The 20,029-nt window shown below is 42.0% G+C and overlaps 1 protein-coding gene across 1 annotated transcript; it reads left to right on the top strand.

Annotated features, from left to right (window-relative positions):
• Positions 1–408: 408 nt before the first annotated feature.
• Positions 409–20,029, top strand: LOC311130845 (uncharacterized protein; the record flags this gene model as incomplete). The annotated part of the gene is made up of 15 exons (XM_084163651.1): positions 409–428; positions 2,400–2,493; positions 5,890–6,015; positions 6,505–6,576; positions 6,733–6,861; positions 8,779–8,937; positions 9,165–9,377; positions 10,714–10,891; positions 11,105–11,291; positions 11,558–11,790; positions 12,125–12,274; positions 12,684–13,148; positions 14,610–14,744; positions 14,843–18,496; positions 18,617–20,029. The coding sequence occupies 14 exons, from the start codon at positions 409–411 to the stop codon at positions 18,472–18,474; spliced, it is 5,793 nt and encodes a 1,930-aa protein (XP_084019777.1). The 3' UTR covers positions 18,475–18,496; positions 18,617–20,029.

Raw genomic sequence — 20,029 nt, 5'->3', positions numbered from 1 at the left:
CAATTACAATAAATAATTTTAAAAAACTACTGATAGGGTCCATGCATATCTGATAATGGATAGAATAGAATAGAATGTAGGTCCAATAATTCAGACATTTGTTTTATTCTAGAATAGAATACAATAGAAAAATACCCTGCAGAAAAAGAAAATAATCCTTACTGTAGTTGTAAGTGGAGACAAGCCTCCTCTATAGCATCGTCACGTGACTTTCCATAGCAACGGTGAAATTGTCATCAGTTCCGCTCGAGAAGAAGTGTAGCAAGTACAGTCAGCGTTTACCAAGCCGGGCATTCGAATAGGACAGTATTCTATCGTCTGGTTCTATATCTGCATGTATTTGAGCAAGGCAGACAGTCTTCCGACCCGGAGTGCTCCGTTTATTATAGAAAACTGCATCCTGAAATCATGAGTCACCTAAACCCAGGGTAGGTGCCATTCTTTGGATATTTTCTACAGGTTGTTGTACCCTAGTGATGATAGGGGTTTTAGCGCGTCTAGTCTACAGACGCGAATGATAGGGTAGCTTACTTCTTGACAATTTTAAGACTTTATTATTCATGTTTAAAATATATATATTCATAGGCTATTCGACTCTTCGGGTTTGCTTAAAAAAAAGATTGGCCTTTTGAGTAAACAGGAAATATTAGTAGTGAATGGAGAGAGCGGGACGCGAACTCGGGTCACCGGGGTTAATGGCATAGCCTACACCTTACGCATGGCGCCAATAGGCTTAACTTAATTGGTGGGAATTGTAACGTGGCTCAAATACAATATAAAAGTTGTCAAGGACTTTATAGTTAATCATATTTTAGCAAATTCGGGGGTAGCCCCACTGGAACTTAACCTTGGTCCAGCGACTGTCAACGCAACACCTTTGCCATTACGCCAAGAGATCCGAACCTCTTGACGAGATCGCAAGGTGTTGAGTTCAGGTCACTACATTACCCCTTCCTTCGGTAAAGCGTGTCACTACGCTTCTATATGCCAAGTCCCTCAAGTGTACACGCCTCTCCAATGGCCTCATGGCGGTCATCCCACTTATGACACCAATGTAGCGAATTCAGAGGGTAGCCCCAATCGGGATTTTAACCCTTGTCCAGTGAATGTCAACACATTACCTTAGCCATTACACCAAGAGATCCGAACATCTTGACAAAATCACTAGGTGTTGGGTTAAAGGGATAGTTTACCCAAATTACATATTCATTTCCTTACCCTATAAGCAGTCTATGGACAAGGTATGACAGCAATCCTTGCTTTGGTTTTGTTTACCTGGCCACTGTTTCAAATGCTAACTTTTTAGCATTTGTGGCACAAAGTCAATGGAAACAATATAAGCATTTTCACGCTACACTTTCAAATCATCTCTAAGTAACTTCATTGAGTTACAAAATATGCAAGTCAATGGGAACAATATTAGCATTTTCGCACTTCATGTCCAAATCATCCTAAAGTATCAAAAAAATATATTTAGGAAATTATTTTGTTACTTAGAGATGATTTGGACGTGAAGCGTGAAAATGCTTATATTGTTTCCATTGACTTGCATTGGATTTGTGACACTAATGTTTACAAAAAAGATGTGGCCAGATAAACAAAACCAAAGCAAGGATTGCTGTCGTACTTTGTCCATAGACTGCTTACAGGGTAAGGAAACCAATATGTCATTTTGTAATTTGGGTGAACTATCCCTTTAAGGTCGCTACAATATTATTATTATTATTAAAATCTTAGATTTTATCTAAATAATTTGGCCACTCAGAATATCTTTGTATAGGATGACAATGTATCCCCTGCTCTTGGGCATGCTCTGGTGACCCTATTCAGATGAGAAATCCGTACTGAAGGTATTTAGAGCAGGAGAGAAAGACGGGGGGCACAAAAGGGCGATTGGGTTAAGTGCGCTATCCATCCCTTAATTCCTAAGGTAATCAGACACCGGAAATAGAGCCGATAGTTGTGGGGATACTGTTGTTCCACTGACAAACGCTCTAGGAAATCAAATCTGTGTTGGAAAGAGCTAGGCAGAATTGAAGTTGAACATATCCGAAGGTAGACCTGACACCATGATAGCCTAGTTAATTACAAAAACATGGATTTTTGTTTTTTTTGTTTTTAATGGTGCAGGTGACTCATTGACATTTAGGCTAGATGTTGTAATGATGAAATTAAGCATAATTGTTACTTTCAGAGGTGATGCAGACTGGTGAACCACTATAATCCATTAGACAGGTATTCTCAATCCATAATACAACCCACTATAAAGGAGAACAGACAAAATCAATTAAGTTACTGATACATGGCATATTAGGCACATTAAATGGATACAGTTCGTATGATGTTTTCACACAAAAAATAAATAGCCTTTCTGTCATAATGTAATATTCTCTCTTTAGACTACTTTCAGCCTACAATAGTCTGACAGACAAACACCTTACTGGATACTTCAACAACACCCGGATCAGGAGACATCTCCAGAGAGTTGGCCTGGTACGTCAAGAACACCAGTGGTTAACGCACATCAGCAACATTCCCCTCAAAGTTTGTATTAGTTGATGATGATGTAGCTTTGGTCAAGAGCGTTACGGGTGGCTTGAAGGGTCAAGCCACACGTAATCCCTTGGACCAGAGCTAATGATGATGATGGTGATTAAGCAATAAGGCACAAGATACAGTCCTAGCTAAATTCATTCTTGAGAAATTGCACTTGCTAAGAAGCTATTTTAGTTTATTTTTGACAATTTTAATTGAAAACAATCAAAGTAAGGTACTTAATTGTTACCCAGAAATGATTTGATATCGAGATAAAAACGGCTGCATTGGACCTTTAAAGCAAGTTTCCTGCAATTCTACACATTTTGCTTTGGGACGGAGAGAAGAAAATGCAGTTACAGCTAATTTCATGCAATTCTACTAATTTTGCCATGGAGTGGAGATAATATTTTGTAGTTTTAAAGCTAATTTCCTGCAATTCTACACATTTAGCTGACATGGCAAATTGGAGTGACTACATTTTACATTTTAGTCATTTAGCAGACACTCTTATCCAGAGCGACTTACAGTTAGTGAGTGCATACATTTTTCATACTGGCCCCCCGTGGGAAACAAACCCACAACCCTGGCGTTGCAAGCGCCATGCTCTACCAACTGAGCTACACGGGGCCAAACATAACAAGCTAAAAACGGTGACTGACGTAACAAGAGAAAAACTGCTGATGCACAAACACATTTCGAAATTGCATCAGGTTTATTCTACTATTCTTATTCTCAATAGTAAGTTGAGACCGCGACTGAGTTCCTAAGATATATATAAAAATGAAAGAGCAAGTGAAAGCTATGAAAGCTATGATCCCTTATTGATGTCACTTGTTAAATCCACTTCAATCAGTGTAGATGAAGGGGAGGAGACAGGTTAAAGAAGGATTTTTAAGCCTTGAGACAATTGAGACATTGATTGTGTATGTGTGCCATTCAGAGGGTGAATGGGAAAGTTAAAAGATTTAAGTGCCTTTGAATGGGGTATGGTAGTAGGTGCCAGGCACACCGGTTTGTGTCAAGAATTGCAACGCTGCTGGGTTTTTCATGCTCAACAGTTTCCAGTGTGTATCAAGAATAGGACACCCAGCCAACTTGACACAACTGTGGGAAGCATTGGAGTCAATGTGGTCGACACCTTGTAGAGTCCATGCCCCGATGACGAATTGAGGCTGTTCTGAGGGCAAAGGGGGGGACGGACGGACGGACGGACGACAACGACTCAATATTAGGAAGGTGTTCTTAATGTTTTGTGAACTCAGTGTATATCTTTGTTTTGGTCGGGCTATGTCGCTTATGCCTGGAACTAGCCATGTACAGCATGTCCATGATAAGAATGTTGATGCATGATTTCGACTGGTTCAGAAAAAGTTGTCTCATTTGGGCACGTTCACTCTATGTATGGTACTACACAGATCGAAATTCAAAAGTGAAACATTGTTTCCGAAGTTGGACAGGCAGACAGCAAGTCTTACAGTGCCTTGCAAAAGTATTCATCCCCCTTGGCGTTTTTCCATTTTTTTTGCATTACAACCTGTCATTTAAATGGATTTTTATTTGGATTTCATGTAATGGACATACACAAAATAGTCCAAATTGGTGAATTGAAATGAAAAAAAAAACTTGTTTCAAAAAATTCTAAAGAATAAATAATGGAAAAGTGGTGCGTGCATATGTATTCACCCCCTTTGCTATGAAGCCTCTAAATAAGATCTGGTGCAACCAATTACCTTCAGAAGTCACATAATTAGTTAAATAAAGTCCACCTGTGTGCAATCTAAGTGTCACATGATCTGTCACATGATCTCAGTATATATACACCTGTTCTGAAAGGCCTCAGAGTCTGCAACACCACTAAGCAAGGGGCACCACCAAGCAAGCGGCACCATGAAGACCAAGGAGCTCTCCAAACAGGTCAGGGACAAAGTTGTGGAGAAGTACAGATCAGGCTTTGGTTATTAAAAAATATCCACAACTTTGAACATCCCACGGAGAACCATTAAATCCATTATTAAAAAATTGAAAGAATATGGCACCACAACCTGCCAAGAGAGGGCCGCCCACCAAAACTCACGGACCAGGCAAGGAGGGCATTAATCAGAGGCAACAAAGAGACCAAAGATAACCCTGAAGGAGCTGCAAAGCTCCACAGCGGAGATAGGAGTATCTGTCCATAGGACCACTTTAAGCCGTACACTCCACAGAGCTGGGCTTTATGGAAGAGTGGCCAGAAAAAAGCCATTGCTTTAAGAAAAAAATAAGCAAACACGTTTGGTGTTCGCCAAAAGCCATGTGGGAGACTCCCCAAACATAAGGAAGAAGGTACTCTGGTCAGATGAGACTAAAATTGAGCTTTTTGACCATCAAGGAAAACGCTATGTCTGGCGCAAAGCCAACACCTCTCAACAACCCGAGAACACCATCCCCACAGTGAAGCATGGTGGTGGCAGCATCATGCTGTGGGGATGTTTTTCATCGGCAGGGACTGGGAAACTGGTCAGAATTAAAGAAATGATGGATGGCGCTAAATACAGGGAAATTCTTGAGGGAAACCTGTTTCAGTCTTCCAGAGATTTGAGACTGGGACAGAGGTTCACCTTCCAGCAGGACAATGACCCTAAGCATACTGCTAAAGCAATACTCATGTGGTTTAAGGGGAAACATTGAAATGTCTTGGAAGGGCCTTGTCAAAGCCCAGACCTCAATCCAATTGAGAATCTGTGGTATGACAAAGATTGCTGTACACCAGCGGAACCCATCCAACTTGAAGGAGCTGGAGCAGTTTTGCCTTGAAGAATGGACAAAACTCCCAGTGGCTAGATGTGCCAAGCATATAGAGACATACCCCAAGAGACTTGCAGCTGTAATTGCTGCAAAAGGTGGCTCTACAAAGTATTGACAATGGGGGGGTGAATAGTTATGAACACTGAAGTTTTCTGTTTTTTTGTCTTATTTCTTGTTTGTTTCACAAAATAGGCATGTTGTGTAAATCAAATGATACAAACTCCCCCCAAAAATCAATTTTAATTCCAGGTTGTAAGGCAAGAAAATAGGAAAAATACCAAGGAGGGTGAACCAAACTAAAGGCTAGGCTGGAAGCAAGGGGAAATAATATGCGAGTTGAGATAGCAGGCATAGGTGTGTCTGTGACAGCCAATACAGCACGGCTTGGAACGCTGCTCGTCCAATCAGCATCCAGGATCCAAACAACCAGTTTTACAATGACGATTATGCCAGTGATGATGACAGAAGTGTATGGGAGACAAAATGATAAGATAGTAAAAATCTTATTTTGAGGACTGTCCTGGCTAATACTAACACTTCCTAACGTGATGTGTGATGTTCTATTAGATCACCAGGAGTGGGCGGATAGTCCCAGACAAAGAGTACAGACACAATGTGATGCAGAGAGCCCACCAGAGGCATGTGAGGGAATGCCTGGCCCAGGCCATCTTCCATAAGGTGCTGGACATGGAGGTGAGAGGGGGAGTAGGGTGAAGTTGCCCCTAGATGCTGACCTTGGGTCAATTTTGCATTCCCCACACTAGTATTTGTTTTTATATTTTATATATTTTTTAACCTTTATTTAACCAGGGAAAGCCCATTGAGACCCAGAGACTCCTTTTCAAGGGAGACCTGGCCAAGAAGGTAGCAACAATCAATACATTACAGAATTAAAACATACAACAATACAATAAAAAAACATGATCCAGCCTAAAAAAAGCATTTACACTCCTCTGTAACAGAGTCTCCCATAAAAATGTTACATTCTGGTTAAGGTTAGGATTGGGGGAGGGGAAGGCATTTCTGTTAAACATAACATATTTCTATCTGAACATTTAGTACATTGCGCCCTCCTGAACATGATCTTGTCCTAGATACCATGATCCCACTGTTCTGATTGGTGGGTTCTTTCTGCCTCTGTGTGTAACGTAAACATTGTGCTCCTGTGTCCTTCTCATCCAGCGTCTCCATCAGATCGAGATCAAGAGGAAGTTGGAGGATTTTGCCCGGAGGGAGAGAGTGCATAAAATCAAGGTGTATCGTTTGGAGATTAATATTCTGTATAACCTGTGACTCCTTCATTTGAATTTATCGTATCAAACATAATCATATGCAAACCTATGTCTCTCATGTATTTTGGAGGGAGTCATGAGTAAAGGCATTATAACCATAGTCTTTGTCTTGGTGAAGGTGGAACGTTCCAAGAGGTACGAGGAGGAAGTAATCCATATCCTGTCTCCACGGCCGCCCACGGGCCCCAGGGTCTCCCACGCACAGCATTCTGGGCCAGAGGGGGAGCACTCTGAATCCTCTGAATCTGTGAGTGATGCCTCTGAAACCATAGCAATTAAAGCAAATGCACAACTGGGATCTCTAATAACGATTTTGATAATGATTGCTCAAGAGTCGCATTATTGTGACAAGGTAAATTCTTATTTACAATGACGGCCTACACCGGCCAAACCCGGACGACGCTGTGCGCCGCCCTATGGGACTCCCAATCACGGCTGGTTGTGATACAGCCTGGAATCAAACCAGGGGGTCTGTAGTGACACCTCAAGCACTGAGATGCAGTGCCTTAGACCGCTGCGCCACTCGCGAGCCGGATAGTTGTGACAAAGGTTCGGAAAATAAGTATCAATGTTGGCGACTATGCTGTTTGTTTTTAAACTTGATCACGTTTGATATTTTAAGAGTTATTGTTACAAGAGTTATACACATTTAGCAAATTGAGCTGTGTTTCAACCACACAGAGGCAGCCATCTGACAATCATGGAAAATGTATTTCATTGGTAGCTATAGGCTGATGGATTTGTGTGGAGCTGATTCATGGCCTGTGCATCCCAAATGGCACTCTATTCCCTATATAGTGTACCTGGTCAAAAGTAGTGCACTATATAGGGAATAGGGTGCCATTTAGGGTGCAGACATAGCCTGTGCGTGCTGAGATAGTTGCCAGGTTGGTGTTGACATTCTAGTCAGCAGGTCTGAAGAACACTTCTCTCATGTGTTTGCTCAATGTCTCGTTTAAGAGTGTATTCAACGTGAAGTGGTAGGATTACACAAGTTTATCTCACGCTTTTGAAATGTAAGATGTGGCAGGTCTTAATGGCTGAATCAACATATGTCGAGGGGTGAACGCCTGCCTGGGTTTTTCTGGCTTTGATCGTTGTATTTACTAGAAGTTAGACGTTGTCCCTTGACGAAATCGGAAAACATACGTATCACAAGCATGTTGGGGCTTGTTCAAATCTTACTATATAGTGTTGCCAAAAATACTTCAAATATAATTAAAAGCACTTGGTTAAACATACACTGAACAAAAATATAAATGCAACATGTAAAGTGTTGGTCCCATGTTTCATGAGCTGAAAAATAAAATCCTTTACATTTTCCATATGCACAAAAACCTTATTTCTCTCAATTTCTTTCTCACAAATGTGATACATCCCTGTAAGTGAGCATTTCTTTTTTGCCAAAATAATCCATCCACCTGACAGGTGTTGCATATCAAGAAGCTGATTAAACAGCATGATCATTACACATGTGCACCTTGTGCTGGGGACAATAAAAGGCCACTTTAAAATGTGCAGTTTTGTCACACAACACAATGCCACAGATGTCTCAAGTTTTTAGGGAGTGTGCAATTGGCATGCTGACTGCAGGAATGTCCACCAGAGCTGTTGCCAGATAATTTAATGTTAATTTCTCTAGCATAAGCTGCCTCCAACGTCGTTTTAGAGAATTTGGCAGTACGTCCAACCGGCCTCACAACCTCAGACCCTGTGTAACCACGCCAGCCCAGGACCTCCACATCCGGCTTCTTCACCTGTGGGATTGTCTGAGGGGGGATGGGGGTGCTGATTAGTTTTTCTGTCTGGAATAATGCCCTTTTGTGGAGAAAAATCAATTCTGATTGGCTGGGCCTGGCTCCCCAGTGGGTGGGCTTGGCTGCCAAGTGGGTGGGACTTGGCTGCACCCCATCCATAGATTAGGGCCTAATGAATTTATTTAAATTGACTGATTTCCTTATATGAACTCTAACTCAGTAAAATCTTTGAAATTGTTGCATGTTGCATTTATATTTTTGTTCAGTATAGTTCATGTGTAGATAAGAGCATGTTTAAAATACTGAAACATTTACTATGATGAACATTAAATGTCCATCAGAAAATGAAACATTTAAAAAAACATATTCTGCTTAGAATGCATGGTTGATGTGTGTGTGTGCTGCAGCCGGGCTCCTCCCGGCCCAACACGGCTCCAGGGAAGATGCAGAGGCCGGTGCGTCTGAAGCCCATCCATAGTAACAGCACCACAGCCTCCCACAGACACACCTCCCCCTACAGGCCCCATGACTCCTCCAACGAAACGGACCAGCCTTTCAACTGCATTGTGAGACCACCAACATCGACTGTATTATTTATAACACTATAGCGCTCACACACGCACGCACGCACACACACACAGACTTACGGGGCTAGCCACCAGTGGAGTCTTTAGTCCTTAGTCAGAATTCCATGCATGTTTTATTGCACTTGCTTGCCTTTGTATTCCTGGACCTGTATCCGGGCAACTTGTAATTGAAGCGTTATCACAGGAATTTTGTATTTTCTTTCCAGATGGACAGAGACTCCAGAAGACATTTGACCGCGACAGAGTTTTCCCGTGGTATATCCCCCTACCGTCTTCCAGTCATCAACAACTTTGTTACCCCAGTGCCACCTCCGACAAAGAGGAAAGAGAGGGGCGGTTTTAAGGGTACCCCCAACGGCACTTTCAGGGGACGGAGACTGCGCCCCACCACGGCCCCCAGTGGCCCCGGAATGACGGAGGTCTCTCTTTTCCTTTCTTTCTTCCTTCCTCCCTCTCTACCTCTTCAACCATAGCTCCCTCCCCCCTTCAGATCACACATGGTAGGGTGTCCACCCACTCTATAGTCTAGTGTGATCAAACGCACACTATTCTGTGGGGTGCAGGGTCGAAAAAAGTAGGTATAAAATAAATAGAGCCTGCACACTCATGAGCTCCACCATGTACCATTATTAATAAACAAACAGAGTGGGGGAAAACGTGCTTATGATATAAAATACATTTTACCAAGACAAATATGATTATTCATGTTCTGAATCATTCAGTGGGGTCTTTCTCTAACATATCATTAACATTATATGCAAAAAAGTCAGATTTCATAACCTAATACATCCGATAATAATCACCGAGCTCTGTTGACATAGTGGTGCAGGTTTCTCGTAACAACTGTTGAGGATTTTACATTTTGTGGTCGTCGTCTTCAAAATCGTTTCCGCGGGTCGCAAAAAGCTAAAATAGCATGACACGAGCTGAATTAAATGTAAAAGGCTTTGAAAATAAAAAGCTTGGTATATGCTCAGTGCTCTGTTAACATTTCACAGAGATCCGCTTAATATTAAAAGCGTATACTACAATATGAAACTACTGCATATCATGTCTCAAAATTGATATCTATCTTACCTCTATATTGTTTTATGTCCTGCGGATTCGAGAAGAAAGATGACGAGTGCAACGGGAAAGTGAGCCTGTCAGATAGACTTAATTGTTGCACAGAATCCAGCCTAGCTGACGCGATGCAATTTTCCAGATTTTTTACAACTCTTTTTCTCTGATAGAGACATGAGGTTTGGACCATTGGTTTTCTTAGAGGATTATCTACAGAATTAACATATAATTTTACCCATTGGTCAAAATATGAGTTTTTGATTGGACATTTTACACATGGGTTTTTTATTCCCTACAATAAACACACAGTGAACTGTTTTTATGCCACAACAAATCACACTTCTCTCAGATATACAATGTTCCTACACATTCAGTACAGTACCTGTTTGCACAGCTGTAATTTAAGTACAGTTTGATTACAAGGGCTCTTCAGATAGGCACAGTGACTGTTAAGTCAGCTGCCCACTGCTATCATACCCCATAGAAACCATTCAGGTTTTATGGTGCTTACTTACTGTAATATAATAATAATAAATGCAATTTAGCAGATGCTTTTATCCAGACTTACAGTCATGCGCATATACATTTTGAATGAATGGCCCCAGCGGGTACTTACTGACTTAATTCTTCCTTTGCAGTATTATAAAGGCCACAGGACAAACACATTGAAAACGAATCTGTTTTTGCTTCCAGGATTCTACTCTCCTGCGGACCTCTGTGCAGAGTAAAGTATGTGTGAGCATGGTGTTCTTTGGAAAGACGGTGCACCTGTCACATGACCTGATGGACATGAGGGATGAGGTGAAGGTGTTCCAGCAGCACTGTGGGGGAGAGAACCTGTGTGTGTACAAGGGCAGAGTCCAGGAAGGAGGTCAGTATGGGAACATGCAGGAAGGGAGGTCAGTGAGTGTGTGACAGACAGATTCAGGTCTATTCGGTCTTGCCCAATTAAAAAAAGATATATATTTTAATAGCACTTCATTTTTTGCTGCTCTCAAACCATTTGCATACCGATTGCTTAAACATCCCATAAAATATGAAATACTACAATACAAATGATCTACTTTACCTCTATTTCTTTTAGAGACGTTCCAGTTTGTGTCGCGGCGCCACCGCGGCTTCCCCTTCAGCCTGACATTCTTTCTCAACGGGCTGCAGGTGGAGCGCCTCAGCTCATGCTGTGAGTTCAAACACAGGAAGGGTTCCCGGCTAGGCGGCCGCCATGGACATTTTGGATTCTCCAGCACGGAGGGAGCCTCGCCCTGCTACAGGTAAGATACAGTAACAGCAGGATTTTAAAAGTGTGTGTCACTATCTGTGAATGGAGTGGTCATGTCTAAGCAAAGATGTTATCCTGAGTGTTAGAAAATGTATATTCAATCCAAACTCTTTTTTAGCACCTCTTATCTGAATTTGTCAAGATTTTCAAACCAATAAAGCACCAATTATTATGACATCTCAGTGATACACGTTCAATGTCTGCAGTCTTATCAGGTGCACAAGGCTACAGTATGTGAGGTCCATTTTCATTTTCTAGGTGTATCATAGCCATGGGGTTAGACAAGAAGCCCACCCCTCCTCCAAAGAGAGTCAAAGAGGAAATCATAGTCACCAGCCCTCTAGACACTGGGAAGGACACTGCAGAGGTGGAGGAGGAGATGATTGGTAAAGACAGTCGCTCTCAACCAGAGCCTGAGACAACTCAGCCACAGGACATGGAAACAGAGATCAAAGAAGACATTCCACCAGAGGAGGACAAACCCAAAGATGGTACACTGAGCTACACAAATGGAGACCTGAGAGTTATATCAATATTATATTGATATTTCGGTAACACTTTACTGTAGCCGCCCTTACATGCATTTATAATGCCTTTATAACAGCTTCATGAAGACATAACATCCATCATAGGCAGTCATAAACATTATGAACAAGGCATAAGTTACTGATATTTTTGTGAAAATTATTAATAGATGCATAGTAGTTGCTCTGTCTACCTATCTATGGTACACGATTAAAATCATCTTAATAAGATAGTTAATCATGTTAAAAAGATAGTTATTATGCTATGGAGTCATAAGGCGCTGTTTGTTTTTCCCAACAGACTATGAAGAGGACTTTGAGGCAGACGACGAGGGGCAGGCTGAGGACGGAGAAGAGAAAGACAAGAAAAGTCCTCCTCCCTCCAGAGAAAGAGAGGGAGAGGATAGAGAGAAAGATGACCAGTCTGACAGTGAGGACGATGACAAAGATGGTTAGTTAATCATCTTGAATAATCTTGAATTATAATCAAAGTGAAATTAATAGAAGAGTATACACCCCAATCCAAATATAGCCCACTTTATCCATTCATCTCAATCCAAATATAGTCCACTTCATCCATTCATCGTAGATCTCAATCCAAATATATCCCACTTCATCCATTCATCGTAGAGCTCAATCCAAATATAGTCCACTTCATCCATTCATCGTAGATCTCAATCCAAATATATCCCACTTCATCCATTCATCGTAGAGCTCAATCCAAATATAGCCCACTTCATCCATTCATCGTAGAGCTCAATCCAAATATATCCCACTTCATCCATTCATTGTAGATCTTAGCTCTTCAAATGATTAATTTTATATTCCTTTGTCTCCTGTTAACACTGTCGCCCTTGTAGAAGAGAGAAGGTCAAGGTCAGGCTCAAGCTCCTCAGGAAGTGACAGGGACGACAGTGAGGCTGAGCCCAAGGAGGACCAAGCAGTCAACCAGGCAGCTGACCTACCCAAAGACCCAGAGGAGGCTCCTCCCCAGGCTGAACAGGCAAAAGACACCCCCACCACCACCACCATAGCACCTGATCCAGACCAACCACCCACAGAGGATCCAACCACAGCCACAGAGAGCAGCTCTCCTACCCCACCCCAGACCACCTCGACTGGGGAGGAAGACACAGGGACCTTGGGGTACAGCCCTGGGGACAGTGCAGCGAGAACCACAGAGCTGGAGGTGTCAGACACCAGTGGGCTGTCAGAGAAGGAGGGGAAAGGGCATGACGATGATGGAAGTGCTGAGGCTAAGGAGGAAGACAAGGAGAGTGGGGCTAAGGCGGAGGATGAGTCTACACAGGAGGAGCCTGAGAGGGGTAAGTATGCACCGTCACATCCAGACTCGCCTGAGTGAGAGCTGTACCCCTCCCCTCTCTGGAGCCTTTTCCATAATCAGAGCTGTCAGTTTTGCTATATAATACATTAGTTGAGCTTTATATATTTCCATGTACACAGGCCTTTACATAAGTATCCATTGATTTAATTCTGATTATTGTGAGATAACAGGTCAGTTCGGATGGTGGAAAAGGTGATACTGTGTGTTGTTGGGGGAAACCATTTCCTGCTGCATTTTGGACCTGCCTGTCCTTTTCTCTTTCTCCTTTACACCTTGTAATAGTGATGAGAAATAAGATGGCTGTTGGAGCTAAGTGGGAACATGCTTTTTTGGTCTCATCTGTGTTTGTATTCAAATGCATGCCAGTGTTTTTAGACTTACATTTTTCTACACATTGTAATGTACAGATGTAGGATTTTAATTTGAGCCAGTTTGCTAGGGTAGGAAAATAATCCTTTAGCAACAGGAAATGTGAATTATTATGTGGATTATAATTCATGGACATTTTTGTAGTCTGAAATGTCAAAGTGGAAATTACGAACTTCAGAAGGCTATTTAAACCTCAAATACACTGGAAAGTTATCCTGCAACAGGGTGATCAAATTAAGATCCTACATCTGTAGAATGCCTCTGAGGATTTTGTATTACTTCACCATAGTTCTTCCTCAGAATTGGTTTAACAGATTTAACATTCTAAATGAACAACTTTGTACTGTTTACCTGACAAATTATGTCTGAAAATACTGAGCTGACGATTGTGAATGTCTGTTTTGGGTTTGCTCTCCTGTGTTCTTTGTTACGTTGATGTTATTTTGGCCAACAGAAAATCACTCAATGATTATACTGTGCTTTCTTGTTTGTTTGGGCCCATGAACTTTATCTCTGTATTGCTTTTTGCTTGTTTATTTAGCAGGGTAGCGTTTTTCGTCATGAATCTTGTTTTGGAGGCAGCTCTGCAGTGTGGTCACTAGCTGGCACGGCCACAAACTCATAAAATCAGATTTGAAACCTAACCTTAACCATAACTTTAACCACACTGCTAACCCTAATGCCTAAAACCCTAACCTTAAATTAAGACCAAAAAGCACATTTCTGTTTTCATGAATTTGTACAATATGGCCAATTTTGAAATCGCCAGATTCATAACAATAAACATCAACCTGCAATTATTTCATGCATGCTGAACATCTGAATGTGATTTCCATTATACTATTCGGCTTCAATTGGCTAGTGTAAATATTAAAATGAGTCTCTCTCTGAAATGAAGTTTCATTTTACTTTGTTCTGTCTAATGTCCAGTCATTGCTTTCAGTTAATTTTGTTTTAACGGCTCCTCATGATGTTCTATTTGTAAATGATTATATTGCTTATGTTTGTTGACATGTAAAGTGCATTCATTGCATGCTTCACATATCTGTCTCCTTCCCACGCCAAACCCAAGCCAAGTCTGTGCAGGAGAAACTAGCAGAGGCCATTTTGAGGGAGGCTCAGAGTCACTCAGAGCCAGAGCTGAGTGACACCAGCACTGAGACAGAGGAAGACCCCACTGAGAAAACCCAACAACAGGACACCATTGGTAAAAGCTCCAGTTATTTGTCATTAACGCCTGTGCATTATCTTTAGTGTGTGAGAAAATGTCATTGGTCACTCACCTACCGCCTATTTCTTCTGCAGGTCCAGAACCAGAGAAAGCCGTGGCTTTTACTCTGCAGCATCAGATCAGTACAGAGGAAGTGAAGTGTGAGGAAAGTTCAGTCAGTGCACAGGAAATGACCTCACAGAGTGCTGCCGAGGAACAAGAAGTCAGGACTGAGCTGAAGAAAGAGGAGGAAGATGGTGCACTGGAGTCTGAACATAACACTGAAGAGGCCAGTGGTGTGACAGAGGAGAAAGAGGAGGATCCAAAAGCCAGTCCAGAGACGGATGATGAAGAAGATACAGACAGCAAAGTAGAAACAGAGGGGAAAGAAGAGGGTGAAGAAACTGAGGACAACAAAGAAGAAGATGAGGCTGTGGAATTTCAGGTGGATGAGCCAGCTAAAGCAAGTGATTCTGTAAATAGTAAAGTAAAGCAGCAGGAAGAGAAAACCACAGTGGAGCCTGACATACCACCTAGTGAGCCAGACAAAGAGGAAGAGGAGATGAAAAGCACTAAAGATGATGAGTCATCTGCACCAGAAGAACCAGAGAGCAATAATGAGATAGAAACAGCTGTGACCGGTGAGGCAGGGACTGAGGTGGCAGAGAGGGAAGCAGTAGAGATGAAAGCAGAGCCCATAACGGATTCAGAGTCCCATAGCCATAAAGAGACGTCTATAACTGACAAAGACAGGCAGGGAGATGAGAAGGAGGACACGGTTGGAGGCACAGAGACAGAAGTCACAGCAGATAATTCAAGCAACGTGTCAGAGAAAAGTGGAGATACCACTGTCTGTGCTGAAAAGACAGCAGAGGGAGCTGAGAAGAGTGAGGATGCACCTGGAGAAACAGAAGACAAACCTGAGAGTGACACAGGGGAGGCTATGAAGGAAGACAGACCAGAAAAAGAAGCTGGTAAGGATGAAGTTGGAGGAGAAACTACTGCAGAGGATAAGGCAAGTGATAAGGTAGAAAATGATATTCCCCAAACTGAAGAAGGGGAAGTAAAGGATGGTGAAAAGATTGGAAATGTTAAGAAAGAAGAAAAGGAAGAGACTGAGGAAGAAAAGACTGGAGAAGCTAAGAGAGATGAAGAGAAAGTTAGTGAGGGTAAGGTAGACGAAAGTGAGAAAGATGGGGAGGATAACACAGAAGAGAGGACACAGGGTGGAGACAATGCTGAGGGGAATAAGGCAGAGGGGGGAGAAAAAGATGACGACAAAAAGTCAGCAGAAGTAGAAGATAAGGTGGAGTGTGAAGAGGAGGTTGGACAGGCAGAAAAGGAAGACAATGATGGAGAAGAAATTGTCAAAGAAGAGGGCAAGCTAGAAAGTGGGGAAATGGTTGAAGAAAGTAAAGCAGCGAAAGTATCCGAGCATGAAACAGGAGAGAAAGAGGGAGAGGAAGTAGTTGATGATAATGTTGTGGATGCAGAGGAAGCCAGTGAACTTAAAGCAGGGGAAGGAGAAAACATGACAACAACTGAGGTCAAAGCTCAAGAGACTGAGATCAAAGACAATGTTCTAGAATCTGTAAGTGATGCGGACGAGAACGATGAATCTGATAAAGAGAGTGGCTCAGCTCCAATTGCTGGAGACAGCACTGCGGCCAGAGATGAGACCCTAGTCAGCAGGAAAGAAACAGAGAAAAAGGACAGTGAGGTAGATGCTGAGAATGGAGAGACAGCTGCAGCCTCTGAAGTTCAGAGTGACACCGCAAGAGAGGAGACAGAGTCCACAAACCAAGATACCCAAGGCAAAAACGATACAGGAGAGGACAAGGCTGATGAAAAGGACATGGAGGCAGAAACAAAGACAGATGACCTAAACAAGGTGGAGACAGAGGAAGATGCTAAAGACCAGGAAGAGGCAAATGACAAATGTGAAAATACCAAAGTAGATCAGGATGCAGACACAGAGGACAAAGAATCTAAGGCTGAGGAAGCTAACAGAGATAGCCATGCTGGTTCACATGTAGGAGACCCAGAGTCTGTTAACACTGGGGCTGAATCCAAAGAAGAGGCTATGTCAGAGAATGCTGAGAAGGTAACTAAGAATGTCAAGGAGATAGAGGAATCTGTAGAGTCTCAAGAGCAGTCTGAACGAAAAACTCAGTCAAAGGACGGAATTGGAGATGCTACACTTGAGAGTGAAGATAAGAACCCAGATACAAGCACAGAGAACTTGGATGATGGCAAAGAGAAAGTTAATGATGATACTACAGAGGTGATTGTTGTTTCTGAAGAGTCACAAGCTCAAGCTTCAGAACCCAGAGCTATGGAGTTAGAAGATACTACAGAGACTGAATCAGATCTGATGGAAATAGAACATAAAAGGGAAGACGAATCCACAGAAGGGGTAAGCAAGCCATCTGAAGAAGGAGCCAGCGTTGTGCTCAAACATCAGTCAGAAACACCACGAAAAGAAAGCAGTGCATCACGTAAAGAAGCGAATGTACTTGAGGAAAGTGTTAAAGCTGAGGACCATGATGTAACTCCAGAGACCTTGGAGAAAGAAGACAATAGGGATCTTGTAACTAACTGGGTGAACGTACATCAATCCTCAAAGTTCTTCGAGACATTTATAGAGCCCCTAGATGACTTTACTTCTGACAATGCTACCAGTGAGTCTAATTTGGATGCCAGGGCTATAGAGCCAACACACGTGACTGAACTTTCTAGACCAGAGAGACCTACTAAAACGGCAAAGACACCAGACCTGAAACCTGACGATCATGATGCCAATGCCTCAGAGAAGAGTGCAGCCGTTGGAGGCGGAGGTGACACCAGTGTTGAGAGTGTAGTTACAGAACTTAAAGAGGCAGCCCCATCAACAGAATATGAAAATGAGTCAAACAGTAATAAGGTGGAAGTGATCCAATCAGATCTCAGGAGTACTCACTCAAGAGACGATGAACCCAGTGAAACTGGGCCAACCAAAGACTCTCTCGAGGCGAAAGAAGAAACAGAAGTCACTCTCTTCACACTCTCTACTGAACTTGAACACAGCAGCAGAGAAGATACAGCTGGGCCACAGGAGGAGGGTCAGAGTTCTTCAGAGGATCTCAAAGGAACAACAGGGATGCCTGAGGATGACAAGGACAAAGGTACGACAATGCAGGGAGAAACTGATCTGACAGAAATGTCCAAAACTGACGTTGAAAGTATACAGGGCTCTAACCATTCAGCTGCCAGTGGCAGGCCTGGAAATATCAGTGAGAATCCAGCAGAGACTGAAGAAACCAAAGACAAGTCTGGGTTGGACGAGCAACAAACAACAATGGAAGAGATAACTGTCCTGACAATGCTTTCCAAAAATGGAGATGAAACACAGGAGCAGTCTGGGAGTCCAGAGAATCACTCTGAATCTGGCACAACATCAAGAGAACCAGAAGACACCAAAGATACAAAGGAACCGAAAGAGCAAGAGGCTGCAGAGGTTACAGAAATAACAGAGCTAAGAGTCATTTCTAAATCTGAGAATGAGAGCCAGGAAGACTCCCAAAGTGTACAGCTCCATTCTAAACAACTGGATGGAAGCAGGAGTGGAGACAAAGAAGATCTACAGCTGATTGACCAGCTGAGCACCTGCTCAGTGGAAGATTCTTCACTGTTTGGCCACACCTCGTACCCTCTGTTGACAACTGCACCGACTGACAGTAACTATTAGAAAGCAACAGACTGGCACAAGGGTAAGCTGCACATTTATTCAATTTCTAAATATCTGAGATAAGTTGATATCTGAAAAAGAAAGTAAGATAACACATAGGCCTATTATTTTGAATGACGTTTGCTCTATCTATATTATAAAGCACATGAGACAATCAGATGACTGCAGGATGACCTGGAAGGATATTCTTCGACATCACATTCTTTCCAGAGTTGCATTATCGTGAGATGATATTGCTGTAATGGTTCTCATGAGATGACACTGCTATAACAGTTGCTCCACAATTGTGAATACATGTTTGAGTTTACTAAGAGCTTTAATGATTTCCCCCTTTTTACCAACAAAGAAGTCTGGGTCATGAAAATGAGTGTCTTTTATAAAGGTTTTGATAGTAGCATAGATGTTTACAACCATCCCTTTTTGGGGACAAACAGTGAGGCCTTGTCTGTTGGAGGTATCAAGCACAGGTGCTGTCTCCAGCTCCCTGTAAACAGATACCCCTCAATTAACACTGCACAAATAAATAAATAATTCATAGTCGTTAAGCCATGTGCAGGTCAGCTTGCCCCAAAGCACCTTAACACACTTCGCAGGGTATGGTTGTGTTATGATTGGTTTGGAGAGAGAAAAATAAACACTCCCGGCCACCACTGATTTAAAGCACTACAACACTTTCGTGTCGATGACAGAGACCTTATTGGATTATAGTTTGGAACTGGAGAGGAAATACAGTTGGCTCTTTATACTGGATGTATAAGCTTAATTATACAGATAATGTTAGTTATTTATATACAGAAAGAAGATTTATGAGATAGATTTCCATATTTTACATTGTGATAACTTTCCAGAGATTTGTTTAACTTTATCTGTACTGTATATACGACCTGTTGTCACAAATTGTATCCCTGCATTTCCGTGCAATTTCACCAATTTCAATTCTAAGTAATTACATTTGAATTACATTCACCCAATTCATTTGAAAACATTGTATGTCATACATAAAACATACAATTAATGCCTACACAACTACACATTCAGTAATAAAAGTTGGAGAAATTGTAAAATGTCCTATGTAGGAAACTATTTGTGTCAAAATACGTTGCTGCTAACACATCTAATACCTGTACTTCTATTCTTCGATCATTTCTTTCTTCAGTTGCCATTCATTATGAATCCTGTATTTAATAATAAATAATAAGATGTTTATTGTCACAAACACCGAATAGGTGCAGTGACATTTGTTGTTTTACAGGGTCAGCCATAGTAGTACGGCACCCCTGGAGCAAATTAGGGTTAAGTGCCTTGCTCAAGGGCACAGCGACAGATTTTTCAACTTGTCGGCTCGGGTATTCAAACCAGCGCCCTTGCAGTTACTGGCCCAACGCTCTAACCACTAGGCTACCTGCCACCTAGTTTGGCATAGTTTGGTTAGGATTCTTCTTGTTTACGTATAAATTGTTTACGTATATATTATATCAATGTCAAATCATCTAGAATGAAACTCAATGTGATTTCACTATTTTATTGAAAATAAAAAACACAAATTGACTGAGCA

The sequence above is a fragment of the Coregonus lavaretus genome, assembly GCF_964263955.1.
Source record: "Coregonus lavaretus genome assembly, chromosome: 6".
In the NCBI taxonomy this organism is placed as follows: domain Eukaryota; kingdom Metazoa; phylum Chordata; class Actinopteri; order Salmoniformes; family Salmonidae; genus Coregonus; species Coregonus lavaretus.
The sequence above is the reverse complement of the archived record's forward strand: the minus strand, read 5'-3'. Positions and strand labels throughout refer to the sequence as shown.